Below are 20,272 nucleotides of genomic sequence, written 5' to 3' on the forward strand. Positions count from 1 at the left end.
CAATGGATTTAGATCAATGTTAAATGCTACCTACTCACTTCTAAGGAAACAACCCAATGACCATTTGATTTTTTTTCTTTACATCCAGAAATGTTGGCATTGGTTAGGAACAAATATCCCACCCATCATCATCTTACCATTTCAATATGGGAAAGATCATCTTCACTTTGTAAAATCATCCCCTTTTGGTATATTGCATCCACACTGCGTTCTCCCTAGAAATGGGATGAATTTTATTTTCGTTAAAATATTATAGGCAACTTTAATTTCATTCCCCCAAGAAGCCAAGAAATATAACTGTCCCAGCAGACCCAGGAGGAAGGCTGTGCAGCAGCCAGAGGCTTTGCATCAGAGTATGCCTGGAGGCCAATACCTACTGCATTTATGGCGGAGTTATACTTCACTTGCTAAGCACACTTACACAGGTGCACACACACGGAGGATGTAGGAACCACAGACATCAAAAGGGAGAAAATGGAGACTATTTGAAAAGACAAACTCAAAAGCTCAAAAATTATATATTTTGATTGAATTACTGTCCAGAGAAGAGGGGAGGTATATGGTTCCGAATTGGTCTTAAAGATGCATACCTTTTTACTCAAGTAAATGAAAGAAGCATGCTAAAAGCAAGGAGCCTTCTTGGAAATGAGGAAGTGTTTGTGGAGAAGAGACAAATATGGTTGCTATCATGCTTTTGTAGGTAACAGCAATCCTTTAAAGTGTGCTGTCTGCAGACGTTTTGACAATGCAAAAGTCCACATTTTTTCCTATTCCATTTTTCAGGCTGCTAGAAAGTTACTGCTGAAAGTGTTGCAGATTCACATTAACAAAGGCACAGCAGGTACTGAAATTCACAGTCATTACTGTCCGTAGCTAGGTGGCCTCTGAGAACATTTTTTTTTTTCATGGCACATATCTGTTCCCTCATCAGCTTAGAAGGCAAACTGATAACCTGAGGTGTTTATTGTTCCCTGACTTTCACAGCACTTTGATGTTAGGGGGCACCAAAGTTAGTCTCTCGTGTGTGGGTTCTACCTCAAAAAGTGTGAAAAAATAGAAGACTTCATTTCATGGAGTATTTCACATTTGAATATGACGTTAGGTTAACCTGAACATTTTGAGTTAATTTCTCAAAGTCTGTAAGTTCCAATTTCATAATTCCAAGGAAGAGGCATGTATTTTTGCCGTTTCAGAAACAGATTTATCTAACTCTTACCCTTTTATGCATAGAATTATATTAAAAGCTAATTAAACAAGAGAAAAATGTTTTTTCCATTAGGAATTAGAAAATATAATTTTATATTTATCATTTATGATCCATTGTTTTCTTTATTATTCTCCACAACATTGAAAAATTATGGTAGGTTATTAGATCATACAATACCAGGTACAAAGTGAGTAGCTGGTGAATTTTGTTGAAAGAAAGAACTAGTGAATATAATTCTGAAACAATTTAAGATGCCTTGCCTTTAACCTACCTTAAGCATTGTGAATTTGCTTTTTTTGTTTTTTGTTTTTTTTTTTTTTGGAGGTGGAGTCTCACTCAGTCGCCCAAGCTGGAGCGCAATGGCACGATCTCAGCTCACTGCAGCCTCCACCTCCCAGGTTCAAGAGATTCTCCTGCCTCAGCCCCCCAAGTAACTGGAATTACAGGCACGTACCACCACACCCAGCTAATTTCTTGTATTTTAGTAGGGATGGGGTTTCACTGTGTTGCCCAGGCTGGTCTTGAACTCCCTAGCTCAGGCAATCTGCCTGCCTTGGCCTCCCAAAGTGCTAGGATTACAGGCGTGAGCCACTGTGTCCAGCCAGTAAATTTGTTAAAAGGCATATATTTCATTTACAAGCACTTCATATAATTTTTTTAAGTTACTTAAAATATGGGCCCAGCTGGGTGTGGTAAGAGTAGATCAATGACCCAGGAGTTCAAAGACCTTGACTCTAGGCCAGGCACCAATAATAAATAATCGGATGGCCTTGAGAAAGTGACATCTCTGCTGGGTTTCAGTTTCCACATGAGTGACATGATTGGTTTGGAGCAGGTTACTTCTAATATTCCATGCAGCTTCAAAATTCCACAACTGCATAATTCAGATTAAGGAATTTGGACCTAAATTTAATAGACACTGATCCAGTACCAATATATCCCAGGTAATATTATAAGCACTTTACAAAGTATTTAATGATATAATAATTTTAATTGAAGCATAGACCGCATATGGGGTAGTATTTCCTGCACTATAAAGTATAAACAAGTGATAATAATTGTACTAACATTCAATATAAGTTATTTAAAAACAGAATAGAAATAAAATAATGCTTGGAATTGGAAGAAATATAGGAATGAAATTAGATATTCCTTTTTTTTTTCAAAAGATAGCTGAGTAATTTAATATCAGATAAAGTAATATCAGAGCAAAGAAATTACCAGCAATAAAGAGAGGCATTACATAATGATAGAAATGTCAGCTGAACAAGCTATAGCAGTATTAAATGTGAGTTCATTTAATAACATAACTTATTTTTTAATTTTTTAAAATCTTTATAGATTCAGGTGGTATGTGCAGGTTTGTTACATGGATATATCGTAGTGGTGGGGTTTAGGCTTCCATTGTACCAATCACTCAATTAGTGAACACTGTACTCAATAGGTACTTTTTCAGCCCTTACCTCCCGTCATCCTCCCTGCTTTAGGAGTCACCAGTGTCTGTTATTTCCCTCTATACATTCATATGTACCCACTGTTTAGTCCCCACTTATAAGTGAGAACATGCAGTATTTGATTTTCTGTTTCTGAGTTATTTCACATAGGGAAATGACCTTCAGCTCCATCCATGTTCCTGCAAAAAACTTTAAACTGGCAAAAAATTATATGATCAAAATAAATGATTTAATTTTTATTTGACTTGAGAGAGTACACTAGATTACACATGACTTCACATCTGTCTCATTATAAATGACTTGGCTGCCATAAACTTGAATGTTCTCACATATTAAATCACACAGGAGAAAACTTTTGTGAATCAAAGACCTTCTGCCTGTATTACATCTTAATATAATATTCATTATGTTATACATATTTCAAGTGCATAACTCATTTGGGAGAAACAAGCTGGAAACCATTATGTGTTCACAGTAAAACTTCTAAATATCGGAGAGGCTTATTTCATGTATACAGTGGGCACGTGGTTGCCTGAAGTTTGGGACAAAAGATAATACAGTGAAAGAGAGTTTGATTGGAAAACTACTAATAGGTTTCAGTTTCTAGGCCTGGTTGAACCATCCAACTGTCAAGCTAAAGGGCTGGAAATGGATGGAAATTTGTCAAGCCAGGCAATTTCCACATCTTGACATGCAGCATGGACCGTTGTTCCATTACTTTGACAACTGCCAGGACTTCAAGCATTTTCGTCCCCTCCCGAACCTCCTTTACTCCTACTCCTCCTTAAGGTCAAGCTCAAGCACTAACTCCTCTGAGAAACTCCTCCTGAGTCAACATTTCTGGCTCCCCTAAAAGGTCTTCCATCTACACAAAGGGTTGGACAAAGATTCCATAAATGCTTCTAAAACACCTGGTATAGATCTCTAAAATATTTACATTATTCAGCCTAACATATCAAATTACATTATTGGTCTATAGTCTTTCTTAGTGAACTGTGAGCTCCTTGAGAATAGGAATGATGTTTAACTCTTTTTTGGATCCCCAGAGTCTTGCATGATACATGACACAAATGACATGCATTGTTTGTTAAATCCATGAATGCATGGGTGGATGCTAGTGGTAAGTCATTTACTATTAAAATGGTTGGCACCACTGGATCTCCATGCATTATAATTTGGTTAGGAACTGTGATGAGAATTGACTGTGCTCCAAGAAAGGCCATGGAGTGAAGGATATATTTCTTGCACATTTGCAGAGTATCTTCATAATCAACAATTTGGTTTAAGTCATTCTCCCCAACTCCACACTGAGAATAGTAGAGAAATTGAGAGGAAACGAAACACATTAAAAAAAATCGATTCCGCCGGGTGTGGTGGCTCATGCCTGAAATCCCAGCACTGTGGGAGGCCGAGGCTGGTGGATCATGAGGTCAGGAGTTTGAGACCAGCTTGACCAACATGGTGAAACCCCATCTCCACTAAAAATACAAAAATTAGCCGGGCAAGTTGGTATGTGCCTGTAATCCCAGCTACTCAGGAGGCTGAGGCAGGAGAATCACTTGAACCTGGGAGGCGGAGGTTGCGGTGAGCCAAGATCCTACCATTGCACTCCAGCCTGGGCGACAGAGCGTGACTCCATCTCAAAAACAAACAAACAAACAAACAAACAAAAAACCCCCACAAAATCTATTCAACAGATATTTTCTGAACAGTTACTATCCAAGGTGCTGTGTGTCCTAGGCAGACCCAGATTCTACCCTCAAGAAAAATATAGTTTAGATATTTAAGAAATTCACGTAAAGGAAGAAAGCAATACATGACACAAAAGACTTCAGTGTTTACCAAAATGAAAGAATATGTAATAAAGGCTACAGAATGGTCAGAGATGTCAGAAATAAATTTGCTGGATTCCCAAGAAGCTCTCACTGTGCAGGAGAGCTAGGTTAGATCATTATGGCTCACAACCTGCTCTCAGCTAGAAAGATCCTGGACCCAGAGACAGTCAAGTCCAAGGAGACTGGCATACATGCACACCAAGCTTACCAGGGATTGAAAAACCAAAAGGCCAATGACTATGTGAACTGGATAATTAATTATGATTTAAAGATGGGCCCGGAGTAAAGGGATCTGGATGGTACTGGAGATACTTCAGTCACACAACACAAACGTGCAAGCCAGACTTCCAACAGAGCCTTTCTCTCCAAGAGCAGAGACCGGATGCAGTATTTCCCATTCTTAGACAGTATTGGATAAATAAGGATCTGGTAGATATAGATATATGCTATCAATGGTAACTATTATGAGATTTCAGAAAGTTAAAAGGTTGCATTCAGCCATAAACATCAAGGGACACTTTATGGAAGAAGTGGTAGTCCAACAATGTCTTTGAATTGCTTAGAGTTTGCAGTGGTGACTTGGGGAAGAACATTGCAGACAGAGGGGAAAGCATGAACAAAGAAAGTGAGTGGTTTATTTTTGCTGGAATTCAGGGTATACAATAGAGGATAGTAGAAAGTTATGAGAGAAATTGGAACCGGATCATGGAGGGGTCTTGAAAGCTAGTTATGAAGTTTAAATGTTATTCTTTGTGTAAAGGGGAGTCATCATAGCAAAAAGCATGATTAAGGCCGGGCATGGTGGCTCACGCCTGTAATCCCAGCACTTTGGGAGGCTAGGTGGGCAGATCACTTTTGGTCAGGAGTTCAAGACCAGCCTGGCCAACGTGGTGAAACCCCATCTCTACTAAAAATTCAAATATCAGTTGGGCATGGTGGCAGGTGCCTGTAATCCTAGCTACTCAGAAGACTGAGGCAGGAGAATTGCCTGAACCTGGGAAGTGGAGGTTGCAATGAGTCGAGATCGCACCACTGCACTCCAGCCTGGGCGACAGAGCTAGACTCTGTATCAAAAAGAAAGAAAGGAAAGAAAAAAAAAAAACATGATTAGAACTGTACTCTGAGAAAATTAACTTGGTTGCAGCGTGTGAGTTGGCTGGGAGGAGGGAATCCTGGCTGCAGAGGCCCTTGGGAAGCTACAAAATCTATATAGGAGTACTGAAACTAGGACAATATTGGTATAGGTGGAGCAGAAAGAGACTTGAAGGTACAAACCAGGAAGTATCATAGCATTTTCCTTGCACACACACTCCAAAGCAAAATATAACCTATAACCTATGTAACCCAAATATAATATAAAAGAAAATCATTCTTTATTTCTATGAAATTCTTCATTTATAAAGAACAGAAGATTGGAAAACCATTGATTCATGTAGCCAATTTAATTGATTTTTAGATAGTCTAAATATAAAATTTGTTAAAAATGGAATTTCCAAAGCACCAACATAGTGGGTGTCCATACCTAAATGGACAACTTCAGGGAAAAGAAAAAAATATCCTACATAAGTAAATGTTTTTCTTTCCCAAGATGACTAGGTGATTTCTCCAAACTGACTTTCTTTTAAATAGTTTCTAACACTAGCTAACCCAACTAATAGGAATGTTGCAGAAAACAGAAACAGGAGCTTTGTGAGAAGTTTGATTACCTGTACGGCATTTTGGAGGAGAGGAAGAATGAAATGACCCAAGTCATTACCCGAACCCAAGGGGAGAAACTGGAACACGTCCGTGCTCTGATCAAGAAGTATTCTGATCATTTGGAGAACGTCTCAAAGTTGGTTGAGTCAGGAATTCAGTTTATGGATGAGCCAGAAATGGCAGTGTTTCTGCAGGTAAGTCTCTTTTTGGCACCAAAGTAACAACCCAAAAGGTGGGTACTGGAAAATTAGTTATCACATTTTTATTATTTTATGTACATTTCAGTTTTTATTTATTTTACCAACTAAAATATAAACCCCATATACTTACATATTCATCTATCTAACAACTTAAAAACCATGTCTGTGATACTGCTTAAATCTAAGAGGGTTCTGGTATAAGACAGCAGTTATTTATGACATTTAGAAACTAAGCTATGAGATTCTCAGAGTCAACAAAGGAAATAATTGTCTTACCACTGTCTTTTATGGAAATAATTTAAGTAAGACTATCTTTTGTTTGCTTTCACAGAATGCCAAAACCCTGCTACAAAAGTAAGAACTTTTAATTTTTTTTATGGAAAAATGCATATTTTCACCTTTACCCAAGGCTATCCAATTTTAAACAGTGACAGAAAGTGACAACTTGTCTTTGTTGCAGAATCTCCGAAGCATCAAAGGCATTTCAGATGGAGAAAGTAGAACATGGCTATGAGAACATGAACCACTTCACAGTCAACCTCAATAGGGAAGAAAAGATAATACGTGAAATTGACTTTTACAGAGGTTTGTTATTCTTTTGACCATTTGGCCGAAGCTGCAGGTGTGTGAAAGCTGCCAGAGTCGGGTGGGAGGAAAGCGGGGATTCAGAATCACCTCCAGAATCAGTCGACAACTTTACAAGGATCATATCCAATGTGAAGCTCTATTTCATTACAGGATCACATCGTTTGTTGACGGTGTTCATTTAGCTTTGCATATATGGTGGCTTTTTTTTTTTTTTTTTTTTTTAATGGATTTTCACTCTGTCGCCCAGGCTAGAGTGCAATGGCGCAATCTCAGCTCATTGCAACCCCCACCTCCCCGGTTCAAGTGATTCTCCTGCCTCAGCCTTCTGAGTAGTTGGGATTACAGGCACCAGCAACCACACCCGGCTACTTTTTGTATTACTAGATAAATAGGGTTTCTCCATGTTGGCCAAGCTGGTCTTGAACTTCTGACCTCAGGTGATCCACCTGCCTCAGCCTCCCAAAGTGCTGGGATTATAGGATGAGCCACCGTGCCCAGCCTGGTGTCTATTTTAATGTCAAGTTGAGTATTTGACTCTGGATAAGCAAATGCTTCATAATTGATGTAATGATGATATCTCAACTTCAATGCTATACACAGCGTTAGCCAAAATGATATTAAGTGTCAGCAGGAGCAAGGTTAAAGATGAGATAAAACCAATACATAAGAGGCATCTGGGATAGATATTGCAGCACATCAACCTAATCAAACTTGAGAGGATAAGAACAGTAACAACTCATAGAATAAGTCACAGCCGAGCGCGGTGGCTCACGCCTGTAATCCCAGCACTTTGGGAGGCCAAGGTGGGCGGATCACCTGAGGTCAGAAGTTTGAGAACAGCCTGGCCAACATGGCGAAACCCCGCCTCTACTAAAAATACAAAAATTAGCTGGGTGTGACGGCCAACGCCTGTAGTCTCAGCTACTCGGGAGGCTGAGGCGGGAGAATTGCTTGAACCTGGAAGGTAGTGGTTGCAGAGAGCCGAGATTGTGCCACTGCACTCCAGACTGGGTGACAGAGCAAGACTCAGTCTAAAAAAAAAATAAATAAATAAATAAATAAATAAATAAATAAATAAATAAAATAAGTCACAACCTGGACATAAACCTGGGTCTGTGTGATCAGTTATACTCCATGAGCTATAACCACATTCCTACCTTTTGGCCCAGAAATCCCATTTCTGAGATTTTATCCTGATTAAATAATTGAAAAGTGAAAAATAATCTTGGAGCTGACCAAAACGTTGATCACCTTGACTCATGCTAGCCCTTCTAGATGTTCACACCCCTCAGCTAGACCACTGGTAATGCTATGAGGCTGCACCAACATCCACAGACAAAATTTTAAAGGCAGATCTTCAGGACATATCTTTTTAAAAAATTGCTTAATATTGTCTGTCCTTAATGTCGCCTGAGGGAATATTAAAATCAGTGGGTCAGGAAAAGAGTCACAGCATTCCAGCACTTTGGGAGGCCAAGGCGCGTGGATCACTTGAGGCCAGGAGTTCGAGACCAGCCTGACCAACATGGTGAAACCCCATCTCTACTAAAAATACAAAAATAATTAGCCGGGTGTGGTAGTGTACGCCTGTAATCCCAGCTACTCCAGAGGCTGAGGCAGGAGAATCACTTGAACCCAGAACGTGGAGGTTGCAGTGAGCCGAGATCGCACCACTGCACTCCAGCCTGGGCGACAGAGCGAGACTCTGTCTCAAAAAATAATAAATAAATAAATAAATAAATAAATAAATAAAAGAGTCATGACATTAATTATGGCATTAATTATTTTCTAAGATAGGGAAGAGAGTTGCACTTCCATTTAATGTGACAGAGATAAATAAGTGGCAATCCCAGGCCTCTGGGAGCTTGTAGATGTGGCAGACTGTAATAAAAATGTGGACGGGCTCTGGAAGGTGAGGGGCATGATGCACAGCAGAGGTGAAGACTCTGTACTGGGGAGGAGAACAAGGAGGATGGGGATGGTTCCTTCACATTTGTCCAGTCCACATTCCACTAGAAGCACAAAGTCCTGGCACGGCATACTTGGACCACTGTCAAATGTCTGTGGGAGAGAACTTCCCTAGCCTTGACCGTAATTGGGGCTATAAGCACTGGCCATTAACTGTGTCCATGGCTGCAGGGATAGTTATAACAATTTACAAGATACCTTACTTTACCAGAAGATGAAGATGAAGAAGAAGAAGAAGGCGGAGAAGGAGAAAGAGAAGGAGAAGGAGAAGTGGGAGGAGAAGCAGTAGAAGTGGAAGAGGTAGAAATTGTTCAAGCAGAGTTTCCAGGAGAAGATGAAAGCCCAGAAAAAGCTTCAGAGCTCTCTCAGGTGGAGCTGCAGGCTGCCCCTGAGGCACTTCCAGTTTCCTCTCCAGAGCCACCTCCAGCCCTGCCACCTGCTGCGGATGCCCCTGTGACACAGGTAATCCCCCCTGAGTCTCTTTCTGCAGGGCACATTGATGTGTCTCCTTACTGAATAGCCTAAATAATTTACCCTATTCTGCCTTAAGAAAAAGATAACTATATGCCAGACATTTGTATGTGGTAGACAAAAGATTTCAGGACAGTCCCCATGTCGGGGAGAAAAGTCCTCTAGGTGATTCAACAGATTCTTCGTTGTTATTGTTAGTTAACAAAACTTAATTTAATACAACTTTCCCACCAGTAATGCCCTCAGATCTGAGGCAATCTTTGTCTGGAAATCATGTGTGTGTGTGTGTGTGTGTGTGTGTCCATATCTGTGTATCGTATTAATTCATTGAGAGCTGATACCATGGGAACTGGGTCTGCTCTTTGCTACTTAGTGAATGTAGATGTGGGGTATAGGATGAGAAATAAATAGCACATAGGGTAAGAAATAAAAGTGATTATACTTTCAGAACTTTGAATTTTCTGTAGCTAATTGAGGGGGTAAATAGAGAAACTACACTAATTTATGTTCCTGTTGCTCACCCTGAAATACAATTTATGTATTTTTCCTTCAGTGAGCAAACAATGAAGCCTGGTTTTCTATGGATTTATCATTTGATGAGATTGTGTGTTGACAGAATTGTTTAAAACATATCTTAGGAAATAAGCTCACCCCAGATGCTGCATCTAATTGTTTGACCTCGTGTTTCTAATATGTCACTGTCCAGTTTTCAAGCCCTTGTGCAGACTCCATGACACTTCAGCAGAGAGGATCACAACCTGTTGAGTTTGCAGGCAGTGCAGACTCATCAGAGAGGAGTCCTGCTTCCACTACTGCTTTTGAAGTGGATTGAAACTCCAGAGGGGGATCTCAGAGATGGAATTGTATTTCCATGCTCTGTCTCCACAGGAAACCAGGCTAAAATGACATTTATAGTCTAGAATTTTTCAATTCTGAGCATTCCAGTTGTACTAAAATTGAAAAAGGTATAGTAACTAAGTGAGGGTTGGACTTGATCATAAGATTAATTTTTGTTTTTTTATAATGAGGCTTTGGGGACTCACATATAATGCCAACAAATTATTCTAGTCAATAGTTTGACCCTTTTCCCATATCTGATATTTTATAAGAAACATTCACTGAGGTTTCTGCTTTCTGCCTGCCTGGGCTCCCAACAAGTGAAAGACAAGCTCAGAAAAGAAGAGGGCACACATCCAGATGCTGGACAGAGGGGCACTGTGGGCACCATTCTGCCCTTAGCGCTTCTGGAGGGTGGGATGAACTAAAACGGCCACCAAGGCACTGCATGCAGGGAGCGCGCAGTGTTCAAACCCAAAGGGAACTAAAATCGACTGCTTTTTCTTCTTCTTCTTCTTTTTTTTTTTTTTTTACTTTTGAATTTATCTGTTCTGATTAAGGGGGAGGTTGTGCCCACTGGCTCTGAGCAGACCACAGAGTCTGAAACTCCAGTCCCTGCAGCAGCGGAAACTGCGGATCCCTTGTTTTACCCTAGTTGGTATAAAGGCCAAACCCGGAAAGCCACCACCAACCCACCTTGCACCCCAGGGAGCGAAGGTCTGGGGCAAATAGGGCCTCCAGGTTCTGAGGATTCGAATGTGCAGAAGGCAGAAGTGGCAGCAGCCGCAACGAGTGAGAGGGCAGCTGTGAGTGGTAAGGAAACTAGTGCACCTGCAGCTACTTCTCAGGTTAGTGATGATGCACTTGTGTCTATGTTTTCCCGCGCCCCCTAGGGTCCCACTGGAAAGGCCACAGCAAGAAGAAAAAGGGCTTTCAAAGGGGCAGAGAGAAACCTCAGCCAGGGGAAAAGTACAGAAATCACTCATCCCCCAAATGTTGGCTTGTTTTGAGCTCTATATAAAAGAAAACATAAAACAAAACAAATTTGAGTTGACTCTGCTGGTGCGTGGTGACCTCACACCTGGCTTCCCAGGGGAAGGGCGCAAGTGAGCCTGGCCCTTAGGCATGCTGCTGAGCGCTGCTTCATCTGCAGTGACTGGCTGTGTCCCTCCCTAGTCCTCCTTACCAATGGCCACTTGCCTTTGCTCAGCCTTCCCTGTGTCCTCCTTGGGCTTCCAAAGACTAATCCCCTGCTTTTGTGTCATTCCCAGCAACCCCCAAGGAGCACACTTGAATTGAGTTTTAAGTCTGTTCTGGAGAATAACCTCTGATTCATGGATTCTTGGAGTGTGCTTGCTACAGCTAGACAGAGACAGTCTTGGCTTGATTAAACCTGTGCTTCGTAAGCTTGTGCTCCTGGAAATGGAAAAAGCACAGGTGCTCCTCCATAGAGATTTTTTTCAAGAGACTCTTTCTTTATATAATGAGTTTGAAGTCCATGTCTTCCCCCTAACACTTGGTTAGATGTTTGCATGTCTCGAAGAGTCCACAGAAGAATTCTTTTACAATTTCTTCACAAGGAAGAATGTTCATGGTGACTCCATACTCATGAGCATTCTTAAATGATGTGTGAGGTGTGAATGTTGCCCAGGCAAGAGGCTGCCCGAAAGCACTCTCCAGTTCCATGCTCCTGGGTCATCAGGTGATTGATTATGAACCACAAACAACATGTTCTCACAAATCAGAAAATGACTTATTATTTTGTTTGTATCTGCTCAAGTAGACTTCAGTTCCAGGAGGTAATAAAAGGAAATGATTTTGGAAAATTAAAAGTAACATGGTTTGAGGTTGGATGTTTATTTTCACAGATAAAAGTGACAAAAATAAATGTTTGGTGTGAAGAAATCTTTTGAGGTAGTTTTTAGGTAAAAGATGCAGTAGACTGATTATTTCTAGAAAATGTATGGCAATTCTTATACATGGTGGTAGAAGCTGAGTGCGGAGGGGCTGTTTTCTGAAAACAGCAGTGCACTACCCCAAGAAGAGCATGCAGTAGGGCTCAAACCAAAACGAAAAGTCCATTGAAATAATGTTGAAAATAATTATTTGTGATAATATCAGTGAAGCTTTCTTCTTGTTTTCTCACAGGAGTTAGTAATCTGCCTAGCGCTTTTGGCTTTTCTTATACTTCACTACATCTGGAGTCAGATTCAGTGCTTGATTTTTACTTTAATGGGTAGGAAATATTTTCTTTTCCCTTGACTAACATTTCACATAGTTTCTTCCATAATGTTCCTCTTCTGTAGGCCCAGAGATTAATTTCTCCCCAAATCTTGAGGCTCAGTCCTCCCAAAATAACATTGTTCTCAGATTATACTGGAGGTCTCAAGCTCCCACAATGCAACTGCCTCAAGACCTCTTCCTGAGGAGAATTGCTCCATTATCTATTCTTGCATGGAGGGGAACCTTGACCGAGAACAGTGACTCCATGGGCAATTATTCAGTAATCCAGGAGGAGCAAACCCTCCAGAATGGTCATTAAGGGAGACCAGTTTCAAATGTCCATAATGCCGTGAGGACTTACTGCTTGTAGAGAAAGGAGCGGCAAAGGACTTCTGCAGGAAAATGCAGGTTTCCATAGATTAAGAAGAAGCATTTCATCTGCTTACACCAGAGATGCCCAGGAGGTGGCCAAGTGACTCCTGGTGGGATGCTGTTCTAGGCAGTTCCTATGCAGGTGAGCAGGTGGGTTCTCTTTGAATCCTCAGACTCTACAGAATTTCTCCTGGGAGAGGAGGTCCCTGAGAGAAAGATGCCCTGAATGAAGAAGTATCTGGGGAATTGCAACCACGTGAGACCTGAATGAATTAACAGCCAGAGGATCAATGTGCACTTACCAGCCATCAGGAATTAGAACCAAAGAACTAAGCCATAAAGTCATCAAGCAGTCTGTGTATATTATTTTCTAGTCACCCTTCTCATAGCCAAGCCTTTGCTTGATTGCTGTTATGAGATTTGCTTGAGGACTGACATCCTAATCCTTTAATACCCTTTTGAAAGTTCTCAGTTTAATTAATAATATTTAAAGAGTCCAACTTCCATGTACTTTTGTGTAAATGACCCTGCTAGGCCTGAGACCCAGCTCCCTGTGCCTGTAACTCACAGGCAGTTCAGGGTCAGTGGTGCTCAAAGGCCTCGGCTATTTCTGGCTCACTGACTTTTCCCTGGGTTGACACTGACTCTTCTGGAAGCTCCCATCATAGACTTTCTGCCTCATTAGCCATGTGCTTAGCAATGGCGGTGGTGTCTCCATTGGTCTCTGCCGTGTCTGCAACTGTGTGTGAGCAGGACCTGCCCGCAATGTCAGCTGGAAACCTGTGCACCCTAGAGTGTCCCGAGTGTCCTTACAGTCTGCTCAGCTGCCCAACTCTTCCAGACATTATCTTTGGTAAAGAGGAGTGGGAGGATGTATTGGCCATGGACTCAGGGGGGCAAATGGTGAGAGAGAAAACTCCATGCTTTATTGGAACCAGGACCTAATTGTGGATCTGAATAATTGTCTGAAGGGTTCTGTTTACATTCCAAGAATTCGGGTTTGGGGCTTTGTCACTACATATATGTCTTGTATTGCTTCTCTGAGGCTGCAGAGGGAGTGTCATGCTTCAAGGCTGCCATCCACTGAGCTCATGTCATGTATGCTGACATCCACATGCCTGCCTGGGGAGAGGAGGGTGGGTCAGGTGGAGCAGGTGCGGGGAGGGTGTTGACATCCACTATTGCAAAGAACCTTGCTGTATAGTTCTTGGTGTTTGAGGAAGGGCCTTTCACATAGAGAAGGACACCTATTCATGATGGAGTACTACTCTTTGATCCCAGAAATGGGATATGGGCAGGTTGATAGAGACCTCGCTATAGCAGCAAATTCCTGGCCTCTGAGAATTTTTTGCAGGCCTGATTCAGCTTCACCACTTCAGAACCCAGTTTACTTGATTCATATTTGTCCAGTTCAAGGTTAGAGTGTTGGAATTTCACTTTTCATCACTAGGCTTACCTTGAACATTTAGGATATGGTAAGAGTTCTCCTTGATTCAGTGGTGGTCTTATCTCTCTTTACCAGGTGGTCCCATGTCAGAGTAATGTTGCCTTTAAAACTCAGAAGCATCTCAGGCTCACTTGCTGACCTGTAAACTATATTCAGTCCACAACGGCTGAACTGCAAACCCTTTAGAAGCAAATGCTCTCTTTCTTGGTGCTTTCCTCATATCCATGTACATAGTGAAACATGCCCTTGATTTTACTGCCTGTGGTTTCTGGTGCTGAACAATTTCTACTTTATTATGTACCTTCTCTCTTCACCCAAGTACACAGGCAAAAAACCTTTCATGGCAAAAAACAAACATCAGCTTCCTCTACCAGTGATGGACAGGACCACTACTTCTTGTTAGATCAGAAGAGTGTTGTAGCTCCCCCTTGGGCATTCTCTAAGAAAAAGCAAGGTTTGGATTCAGTCTTGTGGTGAATTTGAACTCATCAAAGGCCCCAGTTTCCTCGGGCTTCTACAGGATGCACTTGGAACCTCCGCACACCCCAGTCCTCCCAGAAAACTGTGCAAAGCCCTCACTCATGAACTGATCTTTACCTGCAGACTCATCCTCTCAGTTTCTGCCCTTCTCAGCCAGGCCCGCTGTATTCTCAGTCAATGCAAAGAGAGTTTGGTAGAAGTAAACTTTGATTTACTTCATATGTTAATTTTAAAATTTATTTTGAAAGAATTACACCGTGCCCTAGTCAACCTCAGAAAACAAGGCATGAATAAGGTGGGAGAAGGATGCTGTGAGACGGGTTGGCTGCCTTGGAAGCAGTCTCTGTGAGGCCGTTTCTCTCGGGCATGCCTTCTTATGGCCATTGCTTTTCCAGTCTGCTTCCACCCCCCACCCACTCCCCATGGACAGTTGGGCATTTTACTGGGGCTATGTGTGGGAATTAAATTGTTATAGAGGTGGGAGCAGCAGCAATGAAAGCCCCCTCCCAGTTCTCCTTCCTCCCTTTCCAGTGCAGCTTAGTGGCCTCACCTGGAAGAATCTGCCCAAACCATTTAATGGGAGCTAAGCAGGGAACAGGCGTTTCCAGAGAAATGTGTCTTTATTTGGTGGATTAACTCAGCAGCTGCTCTGGCTGATACTTGAGCTGGACACAGCAGCTGCCTCAAGGTAAGAGGATCTCCCCACCATGAGCGCGCGCGCACACACACACACACACACACACACACACACAGACACACACACTCCAGCCAGAGCCAATTGCTTTGGAGATGGGGACTTTGGCATTGAAATCTTTGCAATTTCTGCCTCTATATAGAACCACAGCTCAGTATTTCACCAGAACACAAAGTTGCTGTGATAAGAGGCCCTAAAAGCTTTACTATATCATAGCGATTTGTTGTTTCAAAAATATCCACTTTTCACATTCTATTCTTCAAGCCTGAAAAATAGACAAACAAATTGGGTAGAAATTTTGCCAAAGCTCAAGACTGTGGAAGGATCCAGAAGTTAGAAGAAAGGACTTCAGATCTGGTCCTGGAGCTGCTTCAGTGTCTGACTCTGGGCATTTAAGTTCTTTGAGCCTCAGTTTTCTCATCAGGAAAATAAAGAGACTACTCAATGAATAGATTCATTTATTTTCACACGGGGCAGTGTAAAATCTAGTACTAGGAATTTTATAATTGGTTTCGGGTATTTTCATTGGGAGGGTTATGGACTTAGGCCTGACACAAGTCATTAAGAGTGACAATAATTACAACAGATTCTCAGTGAGATAGAGTCCATTGCATTTCTCAAAGTGCATTTCTTGACTTGAAGCTCTTACATAAATCCCAATTTCCCAAACCATTTTCCAGATTTCTCCCTAGACACTCATTTAGCTGTGTTTACACAGCTGCTATTACCTCCTTCAGATTGCATGAACTCCACATCCATGATGACTCCACTCTGAGGTCACCTAAAGGTACTTACAGACCTCACTGCTCAGTATAGCAAAGACAGGATGTACACAGCAGAGGCAGACACAGAACATTCAATGGATGAAGAAATGAAAGATGTGAAAAAAAAAAAGAAATGAAAGATGTGATTTTTAAAATCAACTTTATCGAGATATACATACACTAAAATTTACCTTTTAAGTGCACAGTTCAGTGAGTTTGGACAAATATGTAGCATTGTATAGCTACCACCACAGTTAAGATGTAGAATGTTTTCATCACCCCAGAAAGTTCCCTCATGTGTCTTTACCATTATATCCCTTCCCTGCATCCTTGCCTCTGGCAACCACCGATTCGTTTAATTGTCATTATAGTTCTGCCAGTTCCAAATGGTCCTGTGAATGAAAACATACAGTATTGTATGCTTTTATAACTAGCTTTTTTTTTCATTTAGCATAACGCTTCTGAGATTTATTTATTTTGTGGCATGTATAGTATCTCAGTTCTTTTTATTCCCAAGTGGTATTCTATTGTGTGGGTATGTCACTAGTTACTTATCTATACATCACTTGATGGATGTTTGTATTCTTAGCAGCTTTGACTATAATAAATAAAGCTGCTGTGAACACTCACATATAGGTCTTTGTGTGAATACATGTTTTCATTTCTCTTGAGTAAATGAAGGAGTGGAATTGCTGGATTGTATGGTAAATTTGTGGTTAACTTCATAAGAAACTGTCAAACAGTTTTCCGTAGTGGTTATTCAATTTTTTCTGTTTCCACCAGCAAGGTAAGAGAGTTCTACCTACTCTATGTTCTACAAGTGCATGGTATTGTGTCAATCTTTCATATTTCAGCTATTCTGGGTGGATGATTATGCATGGTATCTCTTTATGGTTTTAATTTGCATTTTGACAAAGACTAATGGTTAGCACCTTTTCTTGTGCTCATTGGTCATCTTTATATATTCTTTGGTGAAGTAACTGTACATATCTTTTGCCCAACTTTTTATTCAGTTGTTTATCTTCTTAGAGAGAAGTTCTTTATGTGTTCTTGATAAAATTTCCTTATCAGATAGCTGTTTTGCAAATAATTTCTCCCAGTCTGTGGCTTTCCCTTTCATTTCTTTTAATTTTTAGTTTTTTTTTTTATTTCAATAGGTTTTGGGAGAGCAGGTGTTGTTTGATTACATGAATAAGTTTTTTAGTGGTGATTTCTGAGATTTTGGTGCACCCAAGCAGTGTACACTGTAGCCAATGTGTAGTCTTCTATCCCTCTCCAACCCCTACTCTTTCTCCCAAGTTCCCAAAGTCCCATGTATTATTCTTATGCAGTTGCATCCTTATAGCTTAGCTCCCACATATAAGTGAGAACATATGATGTTTGGTTTTCCATTCCTGAGTTACTTCACTTAGAATAATAGTCTCCAATTCCATCCAGGTTTCTGCGAATGCCATTACTTCATTCCTTTTTATGGTTGAGTAGTATTCCATGATGTGTGTGTGTGTGTGTATGTGTGTGTGTGTGTATCACATTTTCTCTAGCCACTCATTGACTCATTGACTGATGGGCATTGGGGCTGGTTTCATATTTTTGCAATTGTGAATTGTGCTGCTATAAACATGCATATGATGCATGTGCAAGTATCTTTTTCGTTTAATGACTTATTTTCCTCTGGGTAGATACCCAGTAGTGATATTGCTGGATCAAATGGTAGATCTACTTTCAGTTCTTTAAGGAATCTCCAAACTGTTTACCATAGTGGTTGTATTAGTTTACATTCCCACCAACAGTGTAAATTGTCCCCTTTTCACCTCATCCCCACCAACATTTATTATTATTTTTTAAAATGTTTTGATTGGGCCATTCTCATGAGGGTAATTCCTAATGCGCTTCTCGATCGCACCTGACAATTGAAGTGAGAGATCAGCTACCTTCCATACGTCACTCGGTATATCCTCTTTTTTTTTTTTTTTTTTTTGAGACTTTGAGTCTCCCGCTTAGTTTCCTTAGGCTGGAGTGTGGCCTGCTCGCTGCTCATTGCCCGGGCCTCCGGTTCACGATTCTTCCTGCTCCCACTTCTGGTGAAGTTGAGACTAGAGGCCTCGGCCACCACGCCTCAAGTTGTTTTATTTTTAGTGAGATTGCACCATGCCATTAGATAGTCTCACTCCTATCCTCATGATCCTCACTGTGCCTCCCAAAGTGGCTTGGGACAAGGTGTTTGGGAGCCACCAAGGCCTGCCTAGAGACTTTCTTCTTTCAGGAATCTGTCTGTTCAAGTGTCCCTTTTGCCCACTTTTTGATAGGGACTGTTTGTTTTTTTTCCTTACATCGTTTGAGTTCCTGTAGATCTGATACAGTCCCTTGAGCATGCAGATTTGTGCGTGATTTCTTCCAGTCTGTGGGCTGTCTGTTAATTCTGTTGATATTTCTTTTGCTGTGCAGAAGCTTTTTAGTTTAATTAAGTCCCATCTATTTGTCTTCGTTTTTGTTATATTTGATTTTGGGTTCTTGGTCATGAAGTCTTTTCCTAAGCCGACGTCTAGAAGGGTTTTTCTGATGCTATTGTCTAGAATTTTTATGGTTTCAGGTCTTAGATTTAAGATGGATTTAAGATCCATCTTGAGTTGATTTTTGTATAAGGTGCAATATGAGGATCAAGTTTCATTCTACTACATGTGGCTTGCCAATTATCCCAGCAACATTTGTTGAATACAGTGTCCTTTCCCCACTTTACGTTTTTGTTTGTTTTGTCAAAGATCAGTTGGCTGTAAGTATTTGGCTTTGTTTCTGGGTTCTCCATTCTGTTCCATTGGTCTATGTGCCTATTTTTATGCCAGTGCCATGCTGTTTTGGTAATTATGACCTTCTAGGATAGTTTGAAGTTGGGTAATGTGATGCCTACTGATTTGTTCTTTTTGCTTAGTCTTTCTTTGGCTTATGAGGGCTCTTTTTTGGTTCTATATGAATTTTTGGACTCTTTTTTCTAGTTCTGTGAAGAATGATGGTGGTATTTTGATGGGAAGTGCATTGAATTTTTAAATTTTTTTTGGCGGTATAGTCACTGATTCTACCCATCCATGAGCATGGATTGTGTTTCCATTTGTTTGTATCATCTATGATTTCTTTCCACAGTGTTTTGTAGTTTTCCTTGTAGAGGTTCTTGGTCAGATATATTCCTAAGGGTTTTTTTGTTTGTTTGTTTGTTTGTTTGTTTGTTTTCAAGTATTGTGAAAGGGGTTGAGTTCTTGATTTGATCAAGAACAGCTTGGTTGCTGCTGGTATATAACAAAGCTACTGATTTGTGTACGTTAATTTTGTATCCTGAAACTTTGCTAAATTCATTTACCAGTTCTAGAAGCTTTTTGGATGAGTCATTAGGATTTTGTAGGTATACGATCCTGTCGTCAGCAAACAGCAACAGTTTGACTTCGTCTTTACCAATTTGGATGCCTTTATTCCTTCTCTTGTCTGATTGCTCTGGCTAGAATTTCCAGTACTACGTTGAATAGAAATGGTGAAAGTGGACATCCTTGTCTTGTTCTTGTTCTCAGGGGGAATGCTTTCAACTTCTCCCTGTTCAGTATTTTGTTGGCTGTGGCTTCGTTGTAAATGGTTTTTTATTACCTTAAGGTATGTCCCTTCTATGCCAATTTTGCTGAGGGTTTTAATCATAAAGAGATGCTGGATTTTGTCAAATGCTTTTTCTGCATCTATTGAGATGATCATGTGATTTTTGTTTTTAATTCTGTTTATGTGGCATATCACATTTATTGGCTTATGTACATTAAACCATCCCTGCTTTCCTGGGATGAAACCCATTTGATCATGGTGGACTCAATTTTTAATATGCTATTGGATTTGGTTTGCTAGTATTTCATTGAGGATTTTTGCATCTATGTTCATCAGGGATATTGGTCTGTAGTTTTCTTTTTTTTGTAATGTCCTTCCCTGTTTTTGGTATTGGGGTAATACTGGCTTCATAAATGATTTAAAGAGGATTCCTTTTTCCTCTCTCCTTTGGAATAGTGTCA

The 20,272-nt window shown here is 40.7% G+C and overlaps 1 protein-coding gene across 6 annotated transcripts in view; it reads left to right on the forward strand.

Moving 5' to 3' along the window:
* Positions 1-20,272, forward strand: part of TRIM55 (tripartite motif containing 55) — a 49,532-nt gene that overhangs the window by 17,433 nt on the left and 11,827 nt on the right. For 2 of the 6 annotated variants that reach the window (XM_003902815.5, XM_021942390.2), the window contains exons 5-9: positions 6,155-6,388; positions 6,726-6,748; positions 6,855-6,979; positions 9,162-9,412; positions 10,819-11,106. In XM_003902815.5, coding sequence (XP_003902864.1) covers positions 6,155-6,388; positions 6,726-6,748; positions 6,855-6,979; positions 9,162-9,412; positions 10,819-11,106 — 921 coding nt within the window. Of the gene's footprint in view, positions 1-6,154; positions 6,389-6,725; positions 6,749-6,854; positions 6,980-9,161; positions 9,413-10,818; positions 11,107-12,406; positions 17,632-20,272 lie in introns of those variants that run through there. The other 4 variants (XM_021942389.2, XM_009213119.3, XM_009213121.4 and 1 more) reach the window with 4 other exon arrangements.

This window comes from Papio anubis, chromosome 8, assembly GCF_008728515.1.
Source record: "Papio anubis isolate 15944 chromosome 8, Panubis1.0, whole genome shotgun sequence".
NCBI lineage: Eukaryota > Metazoa > Chordata > Mammalia > Primates > Cercopithecidae > Papio > Papio anubis.